Raw genomic sequence first — 23,374 nt, forward strand, 5'->3', positions numbered from 1 at the left:
GTTGAATATAACTTCTGGAGAACTGATGCCAAGCATATCTCTGTAATTATGACAGTCAGTTGAGCTTCCCTTCTTGTGAATGGGAACTATGATGTTTTGCTCCCAATCTTATGGTATTTTCTCAAAGTCCCCAAACTAACTTGAAGAGATCCCAGATCCATTTCTCTAGTTCTCTTCCTCCGAATTTCACAAACTCCAGATGAATATTATCCCAGCCTGCTGCTTTACCAGTCTTAATTGCCTTAATTGCCTCATGTACTTCCTTCAATCTAATACCTTCTTCCTTTTCCCTCCCTCCACTGTTATCCTCTTCCATTGGTGTCATGCCCACCAGTCTATTTCTTCTGAATAATATTCGCTCCACACTTCCAGGATGTCCTTTATGTTGGTTTTCAGCCTGTTATTTTCGTCCTTAATGTTTCTGATTTTCTTTCCCCTTTTTCCCTTCAAGCTTTTCAGCACATGCCAGAACTTTTTTTGATTTTCCTTATAACTTTCTTCTATTTCTCTTCCGAACTGTTCCCAGGATTCCTTTTAGCTTCTTTGACTGCTCTCCCTGCTGCACTTCTTAGTTGTATACAGTATATGTTCCTTTGTCTTCCTCACTTTTGGATTTCATATATCTTTTCAATGCTTTCTTCTTGGCTGCATTCGCTTCCGTTACTGTTTTGCTCCACCATCTTGTCTGTCTCCTATTTCCTTTGACACTGTTGATCCCGCACCCCTCGGTAGCTACCTGGTTAATCGTCTCGTTCATCTCCTTCCATTTGTCTTCCACGTTCCACATACCTCTGTGATTTTGCTCCCTCTGTATGAGTTTTTTGCTCAACTTATTTTCATACTCCCTTCGCTTGGAGATACCCTCTAGAGCAGATACTTTCACTTTGACATAATTCATTTTTGTTGATTCTGGTATATATCTGAACCAGGTTTCCATTACCGATAAACGATGTCCAGTGTTGAGTTCCGCACTGCTGAATACCCGCACATCCATTACATCATAGTGGGTATTCTTTGTATACACATAGTAGTCTGTTGTACTTTGTACATTTCTGCTTATTGCCTCGAAGGTAATTTGGTGGATCTGTTTATGAGGGAAGAAAGAATTCCATATTTGCATTTTATTATCTACGAAGAACTCGAGCATTCTCTTCCCATCGTTCTTCAGACTTCTCTCTGCCCCATACCTTTCCAAGCTTCCATGACCAGAACTTGTCTTATTCCCAACTCTAGCATTCCAGTCCCCCATTATTATCACCTATTCTGTGGTATCTCTAGCTTTGTCCAATGTCCTCTGGAGGGCAGAGTAAAATATCTCCGTTTCTATCTCATCACTATCTTCAGTAGGAGCATATATTTTTATGAGAGCAGCTGTTCGGTTATTATCCAAATTCAGATCTAATCTCATTATCCTTGGGCTTACTGCCATCCAATCCTCCACTTTATTACCTAATTGTTCACTTGTGATAATTCTGACTCCTCCTTTAGTTCTACTTCTCTTATCTACTCCTGAATATCTCAGAACATATCCCTGGTCCAGTTCCATCTCGCCTGTCCCCTTTTCTTGATTTATTAGCTTCATTATGTTCCGTATTGATATTTATCATATATCATAGAAAAGAAAAGAGAAGAAAAAATCCACCTAATCATTACAAATTTTATTGTAACTCTTTAAATTACAGTACCGGTTTCGACTCCTTGCAAAGTCATCCTCAGCTGTACATTAGTTACAATTTGGTGTTATGCCTTGTTAAGTGGAAATGTGTGACAGACATTGACATATTACAAAGTGGTTAGTTATATGCTCTTAGTCATGAGTATGTCTGATGACCTAAAACTCGTGTTGAACACCTTATTAAAATATTAATCATATAACACATTAAAATGCTCACAACACTTGGTAAAAAACACTTTAAAATACATATGTCTTGTTACAGTCCAAGGTAACGGGTAAAAACACGTTCTTGAATGAATTTGTTATCTTGCGTTGTTTGTTGAATCATCCAGCATGAGCTATGCTTAAGTTCGTATGGGGTACTTTTTTTATTATACTTTGTATGAAATTCAAGTAATTATAAAAGGTAGGAAGGGCCGTGATATAAAATTGAGAAGCTGTGTTAGGGAGATGACAGATGCATGGTAAACTGTAAGTGACCTAGTGGAAACTGTCAATGACCGACCTTTTATAATAAGGCAAACCAACCAGCCAACATTATGAAACGATAATCAAGAATGGGACCGCTAGATTGAGAAGATGTTGAGAATGCTGCTGTTCTAAAGCTTTAAATTTCATCAGTGTCACAGGCTTTTCACCTGCACGTTATGTCAGGCTTGGTTTTGTCAAATTTTTTCGCTCCTGCTCCCCTCCTAACCAATTCGATGTGACGGGTTTGTACAAAGGTTTTCTGCCTGAATTTTCGACAGTGATTTCATCCTGTTTTGTATTGTTACAAAACCAATATTTTGTAAACTAAGAGGTCCGCAACCTCACTATGTGCATTCATTGTTCATTTCCTTGTGTATAATTTATTTTCATTTCTTTTCTTCTTAGGTTAACACAGTTTTTAGTTTCAATTATGTTTTTATTAACCCCTTTTTCACTGAATTTTATCGCAGTGAGTTGTTTTTTGCTCCACATGATTTAAATATGTATATTATGCTAGTTTTGTTTCTGTCTAGGCTCTTTTGTTTTTCATTTGTTCCTTCATTATGTTTTTTTGGCATTTTTTAGCTTGTATTATGTAAATTATTTCAAACCCCCCTTTTTCACTGAAGATGGTTCAAATGAGCTGAAACTTGTTTGAATTTGATTACTCCATCTAATGATGGAATATATGATGTATTGAATTAGGAGGATACACTCAATTTTTCACCTTTGTAAAGTGGAATATGAACCATTAAATATTCTAGAAAGTTGTGTATTGATCAACAGGAAAACCCTCAAATAGTCAAGTTAAGAGTACGTCTATTTATCTTACATGGTTTTATAGTGATGGTTGTGTGTGCTTTCACTCCAGTCCATTCACTAATTTATGCACTGATACTTAGAGTAATGGTCTATGAATGGATAATCTAAGGTGCATCATTGAAATTTCATTATCAGTAAGTGAGAGTTATTCATGATGTTGATAAATACATTAGAAAATTATTATTAGTAATGTCTTATCAATTTAACTGCTAACTTGCATGTTAAAAGTTGTGCTTGTTCTTCAAAGTGACTTCACAGTATATGCGGAAGGCTAATAGCTGATTATTAGCCCACCGGGTGGCTATGACCGTTAAGGCTTCAAGTCTATATGCTCTGACACCAGAGTTAGCCAGTTCGATTCCCATTGGGGAAAAAAACAGTACGATCAGACTGTAAGTTGGCAGGATAGGAGAGGTGGTGGTGTACAATTTCTAATCACTAGATTGCATGCAAAAATCCTGGATTCAAATCCAAACCTCTCCACAGTGTTCATATGTTATTTTATTGAAGGTGATTCATCTGTCATGTGGGGACATTAAGACATAAGCAGCCGGGCTGAGTGGCTTAGATGGTTGAGACGCTGGCCTGCTGACCCCAACTTGGCAGGTTCGATCCTGGCTCAGTCCCGTGGTATTTGAAGGTGCTTAAATACGTCAGCCTCGTGTTGGTAGATTTACTGGCACGTAAAACAATTCCTGCGGGACTAAATTCTGGCACCTCGGCATCTCCGGAAACTGTAAAAGTAGTTAGTGGGACGTAAAGCAAATAGCATTATTATTAAATAATAAATAATAATAATAATATAATTTGCTTTACGTCCCACTAACTACTAACTACAGTAAATCTACCAGCACGTAAAAGAACTCCTGCAGGACTAAATTCTGACATTAAGGCACAAGCAGACTGCACGACTTGCACAGAATCGCCTGGGAAGAATGGGACAACCTGGACCATGGCTGGGTGGATGATCTCATGGATGGAATGCCACAATGGATTGCAGCCTGTATCTGAGCAAGCAGACATGATACTACGTATTAATGTTTATCATAATTCATGAGCAAACTCCCCATGTGAAACATGACTTTTTTCTTTTTTGTACAAAAATGTCAACAATTCTTTTGCAGTTTGGTGAGCTAAAATTATTGCAAATGTATCTACAGACATCAATCAGGACCATGTTTGGTTTTCTGTGTCATGAAGTACATACTACACGCATGTTGTGAAATTTCCGTTGATGTATTTTCTGACAAGTTGAAGATAGGGATAGGCATTTTTACAAAGATGAATAACAAAATACAGGGTCACTCTTATAAACCCAGACCCTCCAGTGGTGTTTTTACTCTCGAAGACCTAAGCAGCTGTATGGGAGCCATTCGCATAGTTCTTGACCTTGTAAGGAGTGTGCACGTGTTCGACCTGGCATCAGTAGCCAATCTGAATCTCAGCTGTTAACATGGTGAGACAGTTATCAATGACACACCGTATTTTCGTATGTAAAAGTTATTTTAAGTACAAGTTGACTCGGCGGGTATGCGATGCGTTTGTTCATCAATTTGCAATTACCTTCACGAGCACAGATTCACATAATAGTAAATTTGAAACTACTGGCTCAGTGCTCAATAAAAAACATGCGCGCACACGAACAGTTTTAACAGAGGAAAAGCTAGATGACATTGGTGCGAATCTTGAACGGTCACCAAATAAATCGCTCACAAATTTAGCACAACAAGTAGGGAGTTTGGTTTCTTCTGCACACAGAGCTACAAAGTTGTTACACATCAAACCATACAGGTTTACATGGGCCCATTGTTTAAAACCTACTGATCTAGTCGCAAGAGTGAGATAATGTGAGTGGTATCTTGCATCATTGAATGATCGTTTAATCGACCCACAGCTTGTGTTCTTTCCGGATGAAGCCTGGTTTCATCTTAATGGTTGTATGAACAGTCATAACTCTAGCTGTTGGTGTGCAGAAAATCCTAATGGTGTTTATGAAATCCCTCATTATGAAGAATGACACTTCCAGCATCTTTTATAAGGTAAGATTTCATATAAGATTGTAGTGTATATACACGCTTAAAACAGGGCGGCCATGCACGACGTAAGTTGGGCTGAGGCAGCAGCTGTAGCGCAGAGTACAAACACCATGAGCTCGGTCTGGGTTGATAAGAGAGACCCTGTAGAACTCATGAAACAGTGTGCAATACGTGTCCTGTATTTTAATAAGCACCAAGTTGCATTCTCAAATGCAACTTACCATTTCAGTAATGCAATTATTTTCACAGTTAGACACGTAGCAGTGGTGGAAAGGAGTATTTAAGCATGTACGTTTTAAAATGTGGCGCCTACATTCTGAACATTGAAGGCATGGTGTGGGTAATGCATAAGAAACTGTTCATATGTTCACTGTCCTTGTGACACCAGTACAAGGTATGAGTTATACGTGTCCCTTGTTGTCTTGACCTGCTGTTTATTACTTTTGATGCCACCACACTGAATACATGCACACTATAGCATCGCTTTTCAGTAGTACGACATGTCTGACTGTGGAAATACTGTATTTACTTGCATATTACCCAGACCCCATTTTTTCAGTTTTTCTAGCTACAAAAAGTAGGTGGGGTCGTAAATATGAGAAACTTCCATTCACGTGGCAAACAAGACATTTAGGCCACCGGGTGAGTTGGCCCTGCGTTTAGGGCCACGCAGGTATGAGCTTGCATCCAGGAAAAAGTGGGTTCGAACCCCACTGTTGGCAGCCCTGAATATGGTTTTCCATGGTTTCCCATTTTCACACGAGGCAAATGCTCGGGCTGTACCTTAATTAAGGCCACGGCTGCCTCCTTCCAACTCCCATCATCACCATAAGACCTGTCTGTGTCGATCCACCGTAAAACCAATTGTAAAAATTGAAAAAAAGTAAATGTTGAACACACAAGTTTTGGGCCTACATACCATATTTATTCATACAATGGATGCCACTGTATATTACTTCCCCTTAACATTTTGGATGAAAGATATCCCTGCTTAAAGGATGCATTTCAATTTTAAAAGTTTTTTTTTTTAAAATTGGATGTAATGCAGCATGAAAAAGAAAGAAACTAGTAAATGGAGATCAAAGGCTGTTAACTCTGTTGTGCTGACTACACAGTACCGTACAGTTTTTGTGAAGGTCAGCAATTATTTCCATAACATATGCTAGCATCAGAAAAATACCAGGTATAATCTGTTATTTAATGTTTTCTATTTCAGGTATTTTCTAAATTTCTTTTATCCTAAATTATTTTTTGACAGACTGAAGAACCTAACAGTTATAAATGAACTAAGTCGAAACTGAAGAGAAATGGCTATTTAAAAAAAGGGTATGTCTGCCGTCGTCTAGGAGAAGGTATGCTAGAAGACTCCCTAACACCAACTGTGAAGCATGGTGTGAGGGGTTTGCTAACAATAAGGTGGGAGACTTGGTGAGAGTAGGTGTCTTGTAAAAGGAGCAGTACCATTGGATTCTGTCAAGCAATGTAGTACCATCTGGAACTCAAGTTATTGAAAGAGCATTTGTTCTGTAGCAGGGCAGTGACGTGAAACACATGTCAGAGCTGTGCAAGAAGTATGTAACAAACGAAGAATCATCAGGAGTTCTACAAGTAATAACCTAGTCCTCTCGGTCATGTGATTCATCACCCATCAAGTTATCGTGGGATGAACTCGACTGTAATGCAAAACAGTGTTCTGTCGAGAGTTGTGAAGATCTCTGGTAATGCCTTTTACAAGCATGGGGAACTATAACCATTGAGATGCTGAAAGAACTAACTGGAAGAATGCCACGTGTTTGTTGAACAGTAATTGGAGCAAAAGTGAGATTCATACATGTAGTTCTAAAAAAATATTGTTTTCCATTATTTGAGGCATAAATTGGTTTATAATATGTCAGTTTTTGTGCAGTAGAAGTCTAGGTTTGTATTTTGATTTAAAATATGACATGGGTTACTGTAGTCACGTCCTAGGTTTGTGAACCATGGGTAATGGCTGAATGGCATAGTAAGTGATCCTGAGAGTCAGGATGGCAGTTGCTACGGAATGGGAGTGGGCATCTCGGACATATTCTGACTCATGGCCCTCCTTGTGCTCAGGTGGCTAGGACTATAATATCCTCCAGTGGTCCCTCATCCGTTAGAGGAGAGATCCTCACTAGAACTCTGTGTAAGTAGGGTAGCATCATCCTTCACAGAATTTCGACCGAGCACACTCAGACTATTTTACGAAAGCCTGCGACCTATGGGAGTAACGGAGTCCCACTTCCATTTCACAGCAAGGGATTCCTTGGAATCAACTTGGCAAAAAAAAAAAAAAAAAAATGGAATTGGATGGAGAGCTATCAATATTAATGGGGCTTATAGAAGAAAGAAAGCAGAACTGGCTGAATCAGCAAAGATGATGCATCTGAATGTGTTAGGGGTTAATGATATTTGGGTTAGGGGAGATAACTAGGAATGAGATTATAGTCTTCTTGATGGGTGTTAAAAAAAGAGAAGAGCCTGTGTGTGAGGCAGGACTGTTTATCAGAAATACTATTGCACACAACATAGTTTCTGTTAGGCACATAAATGAGCTAATGACATGGCTAGATTTAGCATTTGGGGGAATTAGGATGAGAATTGTCTCAGTGTATTCATCATGTGAGGCTGCAACGAAGAGGAAGTTGACAAGTTTTATGAAGCATTGGATGACATAGTCAGGATCAACAGCAAGGATATGATAGTGCTGATTGGTGACATTAGGCTCCCTGCACATCATTTTTAATGTTCTGTTTTTACTGCACTCTGCCAGATCGTAGAGAGACAGAGATCTATGTCTTAGTTTTAATGAAATTTATGTCACTTCAGGTCTTTTACATGCAGACATCGTACGACATGGTGAATAGCTTGTTGTTTGAATAATGCATTTGTGACTGCTAATCTCATTCTAGCACAGAAATCCAATAAACTCTTCCCATTCCTATTAGCTCCTCTATCTTCCCCACATTTACCCATCAGCATCCCATATCCTTCTGTTCTATTTCCAGCTCTGGCACTGAAACTGCTCATTAGCACTATCACATCCGTGATGGTGACCCTGGCTATGATGTCACTCAATGCTTCATAGAACTTGTCTACTTCCTCTTCATTGCAGCCTCACATGGTGAATACACTGAGACAGTTCTCATCCTAATTCCCCCAACTGCTAAATCTAGCCACATCATCAGCTCATTTATGTGCCTAACAGAAACTATGTTGCATGCAGTAGTATTCCTGCCCTTCAAAATTCAGATTACTGCTGCTTGGCTTGAACCTGCAATCTTGGGATTTGGAGGCTGACACTCCAAACCATTGTTAACAAAATTACTCAATCAGTTGTTCCATTCCTGGTGTTAGTATTGGAGGTTAAGTTTGTTTTTGGTGGATAGCATAATGTCGTCAGTGTAAAGAAGTGTCCAGGCAAGATGAGGTGGTTTATTCTTCTGAGGCCCGGTTTCTTCCACGAATGTTAAGTGTTAATTCTGCTGTTGAGGAGACTAAACACATAATTTAACAAAATGGTCGTCTCATCAAGAATTGTTAATTCTAACAAATTGTTAATACTTGCGTTAAATTAACCTGCCAGCAGCCCTATGTTAAACCTGCTAAAATTTCAAAATGGAGGCATGTAGAAGACGTAAGTTTGAAGCTTTACTGCTGTATGATGACTATTTATAAACTGAAGAAGGCAAAGGACGACCCATACTAAGAAATAACGACCTTCTAGAGTTGTCAGAAGAAATATTTCTAATTACCAAAGCCATAATGAACAAGATACTGGATGATATTGAATTGGTTAGAGTTTCCAACAGATTGAAACTTACCCGTCTCACCAGTGCAGCAGTTGCTTATAGATTTTACAAGGACGGGTCAGACCCTGCGTCCAATCGATTTCAACGAGCTTAATGTACCTGTTGGGGGACACTCAACAGTAACTCGTGTATAATAGGTCAATACGCTTTCGTTTTAAAAAAAAATTAGGACAAATATCATGAGGCAGGATCCGCTTTGAACCACATGGAGGAGATAGGACACTAAAGGCGAACAAATTTTACTTAAACTTGTCAGGTCCGCAACCTAATAATTCCTGAAAATTTGATGAATCCCCTGATTCTAATGCAACGCCTGTATACTTGAAGAGTTGCAACCCAGCCAAGTAGAGCAGTGGCCGAGTGGTCATCGTACTTGTCTCCGAACCGCGACGACGTGAGTTCGAGTCCCGCCATAGCTGTACTTTTTTATACAAATTAAATGATTGTTTCAGGGAATGTGAAGGTAAAAATGCAAATAAAATTAATAATCAAATTGCAGTGGAACTTTATTTTCCACCTCAAATAAAAATAAAGTGTACTGTTATTTGCGTAATATTTTTGTTCCAATTGTTATCTTAACGTTCCCTCAGATATTAATTTATTTTGTACAACACTTATAGCTGCAAAGAGACTCGAACTCACGTCTACGAGGTTCGCAGGCAAGTACGGTGACCACTAGGCCAACACTCCGTTTCGCTGTGATGTAATTTCCAATTACCTTGTATTGGAATCGGGGATTCATCAATTTTTCAGAACTTATTAGGTTGCGGACCTGACAAGTTTAAGTAAAATTTGTTCGTCTTTTAGTGTTCTATCAGCTCCACTTTGTCTGAAGCGCATTCTGTGTAATGACATCTGACCTCATGTTTTTCGAAAACGAAAGCGTATTGACTTAAACCCTTATACACGAGTTACTGTTGAGTATCTCCCCACAGGTACAGTGAAGCTTGGTGAAATCGGTTGACCGCAGGGTCTGGCCTCTGCTTGTTAGATATTATACTTGAGACACTTTTCATGTAATTGTAGGCGACTATGTTCACGAGTGCAAGAAAAGAGTGTGTAGAATCCTGCAAAGAATTCCTGCTGCCATTGCAGCATTAACAAGGCATTACATTATTTTCTCCGCAATAAAAGAATGCCCGAAAATCATTCAAAACATATCAGTTATCACATTTTCCCTTTGATAAGAATATAAGAATAGGCTATATCGAATGTTGTGATATAACAGTCCGTTCTTTCATTTCTTAAGCTCACTCGCAGAATTTTAAATTAAAACTATAACAACATTTGTCTCTCATTCATCATAATAACGCTTTTGTTGCCTATTACTCGACATGTTTATGTTCCGTAACAAATGTTGGAAAGGTGTTCGTGAAACAGGGTACTTTTAAACGAAGTGTTAAATTAATAACAATTGTTAGTTAACATTTGTTAGGTAAAATTTATAAAGTTGAAGAAACCGGGCCTGACTGTATTTCTCTTACCAAATCCAGCTTGATTCTTGGTTGGAAAACTGTTTGTCTAAAATGCATTCAGAGGCGTTCATGGCTTAGAAATCAGTTCGGGCAGTAATTAGCCTTCTTGATTGGAAAGACTTCAGTTCCTTTTTGAGATGAGAAAATTGATGCTCTGTTGCAAGTCAGTCAATATTCGTATTATGCTGTAAAATATTTTGGTAATAGAGGTGTGATGATGATGATGATGATGATGATGATGATGATGATGATGATGATGATGATGATGATGCTTCATCTGGTTAGTGTCCATGTCCATGACTTCGGGAACCTGGGTTCGTTTCCAGGCTGAGTTGTGCTTTTTAATCATAAACGGTTAATTTCCTTGACTTGGGGACTAGGTTGTTTGTGCTGTCCCTAGCATTACTGCAGCTCACGCAACACTATCCTACATCATAAAAACGCACTTTCTCATGCATGGCTGATGCCCTCCTCCTCCCCCCGCTCATACCATCATGAAGGGTCTTCCTTACAAGTGCTTCCAGCTGTAATAGCCACATAAATTTACTACTACTACTACTACTACTACTACTACTACTATCTTGGCCTCGTAGGACCATGTTTAACAAAACTTTTCTTAATTTTTCAGTACTCCTTCATCTTGGTTGAGAATGCAGTTCTTCATTCTTCACACCACTTTGAATTTGTTCCTGTGCTCCCTCTTTCCAAAAGATCCTTTATCCCTTGTATCCAGGTCCTGAACTTGCTTTCTTCTTGATACAGTGTCTCACATGCAACATTCAGATCTTCTTTCACTGTAGTTGCCCGTGGAGTGGAACATTTCCAAGTCATGAGAGGATTAGAAAAAAAAAAAATTGCAAGATTTTCTAACATTAGACATTAGAGAGAAACGACTGTAAAGTACAGGGTTTCCCAGGAGAAATAGTCTGTATTCAGGGAAAAGACAGGAATGATCATTTAAAGCAGGGCCTCTCAGGGTGCATGCACTGTGCACGGTGCAAAAGATGACTTACCTTGGTTGACCAGAGTGCAGACACCCCCACTCCTCGATTTGGAGCAATAGGGCTTACTCTCTCTTTCCTCACGCCTGTCTCGCTCGCTCCCCCTGTCTCCCTCTACCGCACTTGCTCTGTAGTGCCCTAAATCCGAGCTGACTTGAGCCGAGCTTAGCCGAGTAACCTAGAGACGAAGCGTTGGTCCGAGCTGAACCGAGCAGGACCGATGCACAGTGCACGGAGCTCTTGCACCTCGATTTGCATGCGTGAGATTTTGGGCGTTTGAGAGGCCCTGATTTAAAGCAAAAACTTCATATGGACATATGCCCTATTCCAAATGATTTCTGAGATAGAATACATTTAATGTACATTTGTTTATGGGCTAGTGGCGAGCACGTATGTCTCTTACCCACCCAACCTCTTTGACATTTTATTTTACCTCATTGCTTGCAGCCCTTTGCTCGGGATGTCTTTCCCCATTTGAATGTGCAGTTGTCCTTGGTGTGTTGTGAGTGATGTAGTGCGAGGGAATGAGAGGGTATCAGAGAGAAGCATCGGTTAAATGTGTTTGTACATGCACTGGCTAAAATGCCACACATCTACACTGATGAACAGTATGTAGATATGGTGTATGTTTACAGCTTCTGTGATGGTAGTGCTCCTGTTGCTGTCGAGGAATACAGTCGGTGCTTTCCAACACACAAAATTCCTCATCGTAGTGTGTTTACCAGATTTTCCAGCACATTGTGTGAAACAGGTATTCTTCCAAGTTCCTATTTTTCTTCTGAACATGTAGTTCAACAACCTGTGCAGGAACAGCAACACGTTGTTGAAATGGTGCAGCGTAGTCCTACTACCAGCACACGGCAACTTTCTGTACGTATCAGTTAACGTATCCACAAAGACGCACACGTGATGCTGTCAGTTGGTACAATTATTTTATTCACATCTGTTTACAAATTAACACACACAACCTTACTCACGTTATCACAAACAAAACACTTGACTCCGAGAACATCAACAAAGCCGCCATTTTTTAAAACAACTGCCAATCGCTGCACATGGAGATTACAACCTTGAAACACAGTTAAAAACAGATGACTGCATAAAAGCATGTCACAAGTATAACCTTGCTACACCATAACTCGACTAAACAACAACAACTCTCTAACCTACAACTCTCTCTCCAATCAACTTATTAACCAAATGACTCTTTCACCGTCAAGATCGTCTCTTTATATATGTCCTGGCCAGGCTTCCAGAAAGATATGTTACAAGCAATACCTTCTCGAAAACTTGAGAGTGCCTAATACGTAGATTATAATGTATAGATTATTCTCAAGGGTTATGAATTTCATGTTGTTCGTCCGTACTGAACTGAGAATAACATATGAATAGTAACACAGTAAAGGTTTCCACCTATTCAGTACTAATATTACTGAATAGGTGGAAACCTTTACTGTGTTACTATTCATATGTAGATTATTCTCAATCGTTCTCGTGTATTACCATTCTGGAAGTTACAGTGTGGTTCACAATACAATACAATACAATTTATATATACAGGTAAGAATAAATTATAATATTAATTTACAGGTATTTACATTAACTGAACTCATATGAATAGTTATGTACAGCACGTTTCATAACATAACCTCACAAACAGTGCGATCATATCGTATGTACATATGATGTAATAATACTAAATGGATGTAAACACTTCATAATTATACATTACAAGTAAAAATAATAATAACCATAATCATAAAATAACCAGGCGAGTTGGCCGTGCGCGTAGAGGCGCGCGGCTGTGAGCTTGCATCCGGGAGATAGTAGGTTCAAATCCCACTATCGGCAGCCCTGAAAATGGTTTTCCGTGGTTTCCCATTTTCACACCAGGCAAATGCTGGGGTTGTACCTTAATTAAGGCCACGGCCGCTTCCTTCCAACTCCTAGGCCTTTCCTATCCCATCGTCGCCATAAGACCTGTCTGTGTCGGTGCGGCGTAAAGCCCTTAGCAAAAAAAAATCATAAAATAATAATAATAATAATAATAATTCGAGCTTGATATTTGCATTAGTTACCCATGGGTGAGAGAATATTGTTTTCAAGCTATATCTGTTTATCGCACTTGCATCACAATATCCCACAAAAACTTGTATGGCAAACATTACTGTACATGTGGAAAACCTGTACGCATTTCAAAACGTCAAATAGGTTGGGCTTGTAAGACACATACATGTGCGCCTGTAGCCCAAAAACAAGTGTTCATTAAATGTGTTCTATCTCGGAAACTATTTGGAATAGGGCATATGTCCATATGAAGATTTTTGCTTCAGATGATCGTTCCTGTCATATTCCTGAATATTGACCATTCCTTTCTAGTCATGTACCATTCCTTCTGTATAAGAGGGTACTTCCTCATAAGTCAGAGCTTTTTTAGAAATTTACTCTCTTTCATTTGGATCCTCTCTATCTCACCATAGTGTGCGAGGCAGCGTGCAAGGCTTCAGGGCATACTACTATGGTGTAGTGGCTGTATTTCTTCTGCTGTGAGACTGACCTGTACTAACAAGTGGGTTTACAGAGGTGGAAAGTAATTTCCATGCATTTGGTTTGATATTTCAGGACTTCTTTCTATAATGCATTAAAGGAAATGATCTCTGCAAGTTACTTAAAATGATTGCATCATTTGATTTTTCCATACTTGCTATCAAGAAATGTGGTCAGATATAATTTCTTCAGTCTTTTCAAAGTAGTACTACTGCTACTACCACTACTAGAGGTAGTCATCTGATTGGTGACCTATCCCTGTAGTAGAATAATTTTAGTGCACCGATGCCTTCCCACTCTAAAATGGTTGTTTGATCAAAACACTTTAAATTTATGGCCTACGTATTGTATCAGTTTTTTTATCATTAGATTAGTTCAAAACTATGCCTTTTCCCATTTCACCTTTTCTTCCTGAACTTGGTGGATATCATCTATATTTTTCCAATAAAATTTTATTTTTTCAATAAAATTTTGTAAGTCGGAAGTATTTTCTACGATTGAACTACAGGTAGCATGGGAGAAGATAAAAATGCCAGTGATTTGTTTTTCATACACTTGTAAAATTTTTCCTAATTTATTTGAAAAGTGGCTAAGACTTTGTTTCTGCACCTCATAAGGAAGGAATATGTTTAAGAATTTCTGATGAAGTTAAACAGTGCCTAATATTGTGTGTGTTCTTTGATTAACAGATTTGCAGATGAAGCCATATCGCACTGATGAATTTGTGCACAAGCTGTTCTATGAGACCAGCCGATTTAGTGCATTCAACAATCAGTGGGTGGTGAAAGCACGCATTAACAATAGCCAGAGAGACCCGACTCAGAGCTCCGAAAGGGATATGACATATCAGGTAAAGTGGGAATGGGCTCTCAATATTTCGCAGCGTCGATACTCCAAACGCATTGGTAAGTATGGGGATGTAAGATGTCCTTAATCCATTGTCCTTAACCCCCGTCAGTCCCACAGTTAGGTTCTCCACCGGAGCATCGTGGGAGTTACTTTGGTGTGACTTCAGTCAGTGGTCTTCCCCAGTAGGGAAGCCAAGCAGCTTGGACCACTTTGGAGATTAGTACTCCATTTCCTGTCTAGCTTCAGCTATTTTATTTGCAAACAGCAAAGCACTGATGTGAGAATCATCCAACAGTGCCCTATTACTTTCATCACTAACTCATTAGAGAGTTTTTGCAAAATCCTCCACTTGCCTGAGGAAGAATGTCTTGATTTAAAACGAAGACAGTATTGGAAGAAGTGAGAAGCTGGAAGTTGGAGCTGGTCACCATGTGTTTATTTGTGGAATGCAGGTACTTGAGAACTCTAGGTACGTATATATGTTTTGTAAGTAATGAAGGGAAGTTTCAGTAGAGCCTTACTGACTTCTGTATGACTTCATCAATTTTTCTTCTCATCTTAATCGAAAAACTTTTATATTTCTAAAATGAATATTATTGACTTTAATCGTTTGACAGTGTGTAAGTCTTCCATGGTAAATTTGCTTATTTGCTTAAATGATTCACTTTTGACTCAATATCAGTTTTGTAACATTAAATTTGAAACAAGATTAATTTTGATTAAACTTTGATTATCAGTTTTAGTATGACGTTAATTGCAAATATGATCGATGAAAATGCATTGTTTTTCCTGTATTATCTCCATCTTTCCCTTTTATTTTCCTATTAAGTTAATTAGAGAATGTAGGCCATATAAATCCCCCTCATTGCTATTATATATTATGTTACAAACTGCAGCTGATCCTGAAAACCAAGACAACGTACCCGCTGTGCCTGCACTACCTCATATTGCGAGGCCCATTTGGTGATATGAAGGTCAACGCTAGGATATATAAGTTTGAATTTACTGATCAAGAAAATGAGAGTCCCTATGTGCAGCTCCCATTGCCTGATACAGCAGAGTGCAACAGACTTCTAGCAGCCAAGGCTGTCAATTTCAGGTACCATTATCATTTTAGTTTATAGTTTTGGAAGCCTTAAAAGGGATTGGGAAACAAAAGTCCTCTTAAACTCATATTTGCCAACTGTTGGCAAGCTCTCTTTCATTGTTAACATATCAAGCAGCCATCAGGATACAGACTGTTTCAAACATGAAATTACTGCAGATTTGTGGTTTAAGTTATCATACAGGAAATGCTGTAATTTGTTGTCATCTTCTTCTAAACAAAGCTTACAATAATTAGATACATTCTCAGAATTACATTTCAGCACATTTGGAGGAATTGTGCCAATTTCATGCCGGTTATGATTCAGTTCTTCTATTCTGGTAAGTTTTTCCTTAGTGTAATGCTGCAGTTTTTATCCTACTTCATTGTTTTACAAATGGAAGCAGGAGATGGCTAGAACGATCCTTGCAATTCGTGAACTTGCTAAAAGAAGGCTCTCTCTATATATGAAATGATATACAGTCAACTCTCAATAATTCGGATTAAAGTGGGTGGAAATCTCTCCAAGCTACAGAAAGTATGTGTTATCGAAAGGAAATAAGTTGTGCCTAAGAAACTAAAAGCCGGGCTGAGTGGCTCAGACAGTTGAAGCGCTGGCCTTCTGACCCCAACTTGGCAGGTTCGATCCTGGCTCAGTCTGGTGGTATTTGAAGATGCTCAAATACGTCAGCCTCGTGTTGGTAGATTTACTGGCACATAAAAGAACTCCTGCAGGACTAAATTCCGGCACCTCAGCGTCTCCGAAAACCGTAAAAGTAGTTAGTGGGACGTAAAGCAAATAACATTATTAAGAAATGAAAACTAGCACAGTACATAACCTATACAGCAGTAATAGTCTACTGAACTTTAATGAAACAAGGTTATCAGTACATACCAGGTACTGTAAAACGGAAACACAAATAACACAGCTAGGTATACTAGAACTATAAAACTGCAACAGTACGGTACTAGCTGTGTGCATTAAGTACATCAGTCAGAGTCTGATTCGGTAGACCTAAGAGCACAATAATGATTGGTCTACCATCATGTTGACAGGGTTGAAAAAGCTGTCTAGCTTCTTTAGTGAAATTTTTTTTATGTTGCATGCGAACAGTTATCTTACGTGCAGTCCTAAAGTGTCTGTAGACTGGCTGTAGTTCAGGGTCTGAAGTCGCGTCTATAACACCAATCAGAATGTCCAGAACTTCGCAAGCACTTGACAGTTTCAGCTTAGAGAAGGGTTTTTCTTCTTTTTCTTCTTCGTCTGTACTGTCATCCTTGGTGGTAGCAGACAAGAAATCACGAGCGATCTCTTCTTCTGTCTGGATCTTGTAGCCTGGGTCTCCATCTTCTCTATCTAACCACTCATGAATGTCTTTTAGAGTGGGCCCTGTTTCACCAGCTGTTAACAGTGACAAGATAATCAGTGGCCTCCCAACCCTCTACATCTGTGTCAAAAAGAAGTTTATTCCAGCAATTGGCAAGCGTAGAAGTTTTTTCTTCATTCCAAGTAGAAGCCCAGTGAAAATTGTTGTAGGTGTGAATGTTCTGCAATGTCCTCCACCCTCGCAGTCATCTTCTTTGTCCTGAGTTTTGCCCAGTACCACCATCAATCACTCCATCGAGAAACTTCACTTTGTACAATCTTTTGCATGCTTAAATAACACTTTGGTCCATTGTTTGGATAAGGAAGGTGGTATTGGGAGGCAATACCAGGCACTTAATTTTTCCAACAGTGCTACACATCTACGCAGTTGGATGTGCTGGAGTGTTGTCTACAAGCAAAATGGCCTTGACACCATTAGGGGCAATCTTTAGATCTTCTATTTGGAATCATTGCACTTCAGGAACAAACTTTTTCAAACCAGTCCATTATGATTTCTTGGGTGAACCATGCACTTTTTGAATTTGTATAATGCACATGTAGAGTACCTTTTTCTATGAAATTCTTAAGTATGCGAGGCCAACAAGATTTGCTGACTGTAACTGAATTAAGGCAATGACTTCCATCTGGATTTGCACACAATGAATGCCTTGCTTGATTAGTGTGTTCTAAGTGGCTCAACACTAGCTTTATCGGCACTTAGCACTTCAAATGCTTACAATATAGTGATTATTTTAATCCACACATTCAATACAAATTGGTTTTGTGTTGCTAGTTCATAATACTACAACACAAATTTACAGGGACATGTTTCGCTTTATTTACAAGCATCTTCAGCCTACGTAATTGTCTCAAGGTTAAGACCTGTCATATTTGGATTGTTTTTACAATTTTTTTTTTTTGCTTGAGTATAAATCCATGTTTAGTAATAATATGTAAAAAACATAGGAATTATGTACACATTAAAAGTATGACAATATGAATTACAATGTTGAATTGAAGTAACCCTTAATTCTAAAATACATTGACGTCCAAAACATAGCAACTACAATTTAAAAATTTGGTTAAAATTGTTTTCATAATTACAATGTTGAATTGGAGTAACCCTTAATTGTAAAATACATTGACGTCCAAAACATAGTAACTACAATTTGAAAATTTGGCTAAAATTGTTTTCACAATGCTGTGGTTGATTGAATCAACTGTAATATGGCTTTAAATTTGAGTCATAAATATAAACTGAAGGTTAAAATATAGGAGTCATTTTTTCTAAAATCCATTGATTTCTGGAACACAGTAACTTCCGATATTGAGAATTTGGTTAATAATTGTGATCTCCAATGCAATTATTTAAAAACAACTATGATTTGACTCCATGTGTAATTTGAGTCGAAATGATATTCTAAAAATTAAAATCTTGGAACCGTTGGAGACCAGCTCCTAGAATTTTCGAAGCTTGCTGCAGTCTGGTGATTTGATCAGTGAAAGTATTAGAATAATTAGTTCTTGTTTATTGCGACTTGAATATCCATTGGTAGCAGATTGTATTAATGTAGTTGTAGTTAAAGGGGGGGGGGCTTCTATCCAAATCCTGAGTAACTGTTTATGTTTCTTTCGAGGTAATAGAATGAGTGAAGCATCCCTTTGACTGCTGCTACAAAGTCTTGTGGTCTTTCTTACGTTACTGTGACTAATGTCTGTTGTGTTTCTACATTAGATTCTAGATTAAATTCTAGGTTAGTTACATGTAATACTTAGCACTTCACCAAACACTCTTGTTTGCAGTTCCATGCCGATTGCGGAAACGATAGAGCCAGCCATCGCTAGTTTGAAATTTAATGTTCATATGCAAAACACATCTCTCAGCTAAGCTCCACACCACGAACTGAAACACCACTGGACTGCTGCTGCATGTAGCTCATTTATGTACAGCATTTTCCAAATTTGTGTCACCAGGCAACTTCAGTCATTCTCTACTGGAAACTGTTGTTTTGACATCACATTGCACAGCAAACATATTTAGTTCTTCCCTTGTCTTCCTTATGTCTGAAACTGTTTGTTTTGCTATGCCATATTCTTTTCACTTTTCAATAAGTTTAAGTTTCTCTGCAAAACATAAAAAAGCTCACTTTCTCTTGATCGTTGGCATTGTTACGCACAAGCTCTGCTTGGCAGGCTGAGACCAGTGGCCGAGACGCACTGCATTGGTATGCAGCTTGTGTTTAGCTTGGGTGATGGGATGAGAGGGATAGTAGCGCTGCATTGCAAGATCTCTTCCTGCCTCTTGCATTACCGTTAACGTTTTAGTCTGCGAGGATTTTTTCGAAAAACGTACAAGTTATCCGAAGTGTGACGTGTTGGGGTCTGCGTTAACGAGTGTTGACTGTATTCACAATTATTACAGTGTTCATGAACTTCCAATATCTCTGCAAAAACTAGTTTTATCTAAGCTGTGTGTATGACTAGAAAATCCAATCTCCAGTCTTTTATGTCTGTTACAGTTTTATCATACTAGCTGTAATATTTGAGATAGTGATGAATCTAAATTTTTGTACTAATTCTATCAACAGTGAGCATCACTGACATGGTGCCGTATTTTCTTGCGTACAACATACAACTTTAAAAAAAAAAAAAAGCTTTCTAAAAGTGGGGTGTACGCCATACGTGAAGACTTTAATTTCGGTCATGTCCCAACCGTAGTTATTTGACTGGTGTAGTACATCCAGTGAAACTTCTGCTCTCAATTTCAAGCGTACACGCTGTGGCTCACATATTTTCTTAACCATGGCAGTGTAGTGTTCCCCAAAACGTGTGCAAATATGAGTGGCAAAGGATTGTTTTCCTTCAGTGCCTCAGGAAAACTAATGAGTTAAAAAGACTGAAGAGTTAAGGAATCATGCAACGGGTAGAAAGTATGACATTCCAGAATCGTGTGTGGAAAGACAAATTACTGTCAAGCAACAGCAATAAGCTTGCTTCCCTTGTATTGTCAGCTAATTTTCCTCAAGTAGAGGAAAATATGTGGTATTTATTACCTCCAGGCGCCAGTTTGAGTATGCTGCGAGTACGGATATGTGTCAACTGCAAGTTATGAACATAACAGAAGTGCTTAGTGTGACACAGGATTTTTAAGCAACCAGGTGCTGGATGCATAGATCCTTTGTGAGAAATAACCTGCCACTTTGTTGGAGAAACACTGTTTTGCAATGTATTGCAGAAGTGTATCGAGTGAAACTTTTATACTTTCAAAGATATGTGATTCATGTTCGAAAGTAGTATCAATATTTATTATCACAAATCAGCAGTGCCGACCAAACCCTGGTTTACTTTGCAATGCCTTTAGAAACCACAATAAATGTGAAGGATTCAAAGACTGTAAATGTACAAAAAGCTGGGTACGAAACGGAACGCTGCAGAGTTATGTAGGCGGTACTTGTAGACTGGAGAATGCTACCACTTTACGTAATATTTAAATGGTACACAATTCCCAAGAATGAAAACTTATCACCAATGATTGTTGTGAAGGAACTGGAGAGGGGATGAATGAACAATACGTTGGTTATTGACTGGACTGGAAGTGTATGGGAGCAAAGTCCTGTAGCCCTGCTTAATGTGAGCAGTAAACTATTGCTGAACAGTTTCCACAGCCATGCAACAGAAGAATTGAAGAGATTAGTGGCAGGGAATATGGACCTAGTTACCATGTCGGGTGGAATCAACTCAGTGCTTCAACCACTTGATGAGTGCATAAATGGGCCATTTAAGGCACACTTGAAAAACCTTTACATGGAGTGGATGGTATGTGCCGATCACGACATGACACCTACAGACAAAATAGAGAGACTGAAGTTAGCACTCGTACACTATGTGATCAAACGTATCAAACATACGTTTTTCATCTTAGGTGCATTGTGCTGCCACCTACTGCCAGGTACTCCATATCAGCGACCTCAGTAGTCATTAGACATTGTGAGAGAGCAGAATGGGGTGCTCCGCGGAACTCGTGGACGTGGAACATGGTCAGGTGATTGGGCGTCACTTGTGTCAGAAGTCTGTACGCGAGATTTCCACACTCCTAAACATGCCTAGGTCCACTGTTTCTGATGTGATAGTGAAGTGGAAACGTGAAGGGACACGTACAGCATGAAAGCGTACAGGCTGACCTCATCTGTTGACTGACAGAGACCGCCGACAGTTGAAGAGGGTCGTCAAGTGTAATAGGCAGGCATCTATCCAGACCATCACACAGGAATTCCAAACTGCATCAGGATCCACTCCAAGTACTATGAAAGTTCAGCGGGAGGTGAGAAAACTTGGATGTCATGGTCGAGCGGCTGCCCATAAGCCACACATCATGTAGGTCAATGCCAAACGACACCTCGCTTGGTGTAAGAAGCGTAAACATTGGATGTTTGAACAGTGGAAAAACGTGTGGAGTGACGAATCATGGTACACAATGTGGCGATCCGATGGCAGGGTGTGGGTATGGCGAATGCCCGGTGAACATCATCTGCCAGCGCGTGTAGTGCCAACAGTAAAATTCGGAGGCGGTGGTGTTATGGTGTGGTCATACTTTTCATGTAGGGCTTGCACCCCTTGTTATTGTGTGTGGCACTATCACAGCACAGGCCTACATTGATGTTTCAAGCACCTTCTTGCTTTCCACTGTTGAAGAGCACTTTGGGGATGGCGATTGCTTCTTTCAACACGATCGAGCACCTGTTCATAATGCATGGCCTGTGGCAGAGTGGTTACACGACAGTAACATCCCTGTAATGGACTGGCCTGCACTGAGTCCCGACCTGAATCCTATAGAACACCTTTGGGATGTTTTGGAACGCCGACTTCGTGCCAGGCCTCACTGACCAACATCACTACCTCTCCTCAGTGCAGCACTCCGTGAAGAATGGGCTGCCATTCCCCAAGCAAACTTCCAGCACCTGATTGAATGTATGCCTGCGAGAGTGGAAGCTGTCATCTAGGCTAAGGGTGGGCCAACACCATATTGAATTTCAGCATTACCGATGGAGGGTGCCATGAACTTGTACGTCATGTTCAGCCAGGTGTCCGGATACTTTTGATCACATAGTGTATGTGAATGGATTAAATTTGCATGGGATCACATTCCTAAGGGTCTCATGATGGAATCCTTCAAGAAATGCAGCATATCAAATATGATGGATGGCACGGAAGATCACGCAGTTTGGAGCAGAGATGACGAGGCTTCGAGTTCTGCAGGTGAATACAGCAGTGTTGAAAAATAATAGCATTGGCCTATCTTTGAACGGTCAGTAAAATGCTTTTAAATGTTTCTTACAATACTCGTTATTCCACAGTTCTTCACTCTTTTAATTTTAGATACATCCATTCAACTTTTTATTCATTTTATATTGAATTCTGGTGGACTTCTTGTATACCAGTACTACAATGATAACATTTGTGGGCACTGTTTCCTTTTATCGTACTTCTTAAATACATACATACATACATACATACATTATCATTATAGACGGTTATTCCTTTCAGCGTTCAGTTTGCAAGCCTCTGAGAATTTACTAAACGTCGCCACAATCCTCGATTTGCAACTAGTGTTGTGGCCTCATTTAGTTCTATACCTCTTATCCTTAAATCGTTAGAAACAGAGTCTAACCATCGTCGTCTTGGTCTCCCTCTACTTCTCTTACCCTCCATAACAGAGTCCATTATTCTCCTAGGTAACCTATCCTCCTCCATTCGCCTCACATGACCCCACCACCGAAGCCGGTTTATGCGTACAGCTTCATCCATCGAGTTCATTCCTAAATTAGCCTTTATCTCCTCATTCCGAGTTCCCTCCTGCCATTGTTCCCACCTGTTTGTACCAGCAATCATTCTTGCTACTTTCATGTCTGTTACTTCTAACTTATGAATAAGATATCCTGAGTCCACCCAGCTTTCGCTCCCATAAAGTAAAGTTGGTCTGAAAACAGACCGATGTAAAGATAGTTTTGTCTGGGAGCTGACTTCCTTCTTACAGAATACTGCTGATCGCAACTGCGAGCTCACTGCATTAGCTTTACTACACCTTGATTCAATCTCATTTGCTATATTACCATCTTGGGGAAACACACAACCTAAACACTTGAAATTATCGACCTGTTCTAGCTTTGTATCACCAATCTGACATTCAATTCTGTTGGATTTCTTACCTACTGACATCA

General features: G+C 39.3%; 1 protein-coding gene across 1 annotated transcript in view; it reads left to right on the top strand.

Annotated features, from left to right (window-relative positions):
* Positions 1–23,374, top strand: part of LOC136863849 (zinc finger TRAF-type-containing protein 1 homolog) — a 190,217-nt gene that overhangs the window by 125,575 nt on the left and 41,268 nt on the right. The window contains exons 4-5 of the mRNA XM_067140183.2: positions 14,547–14,707; positions 15,603–15,805. Of these exons, the coding sequence (XP_066996284.2) occupies positions 14,547–14,707; positions 15,603–15,805 (364 nt within the window). The remainder of the gene's footprint in view (positions 1–14,546; positions 14,708–15,602; positions 15,806–23,374) is intronic.

This window comes from Anabrus simplex, chromosome 2 (genome assembly GCF_040414725.1).
Source record: "Anabrus simplex isolate iqAnaSimp1 chromosome 2, ASM4041472v1, whole genome shotgun sequence".
Classification (NCBI taxonomy): Eukaryota; Metazoa; Arthropoda; class Insecta; order Orthoptera; family Tettigoniidae; genus Anabrus; species Anabrus simplex.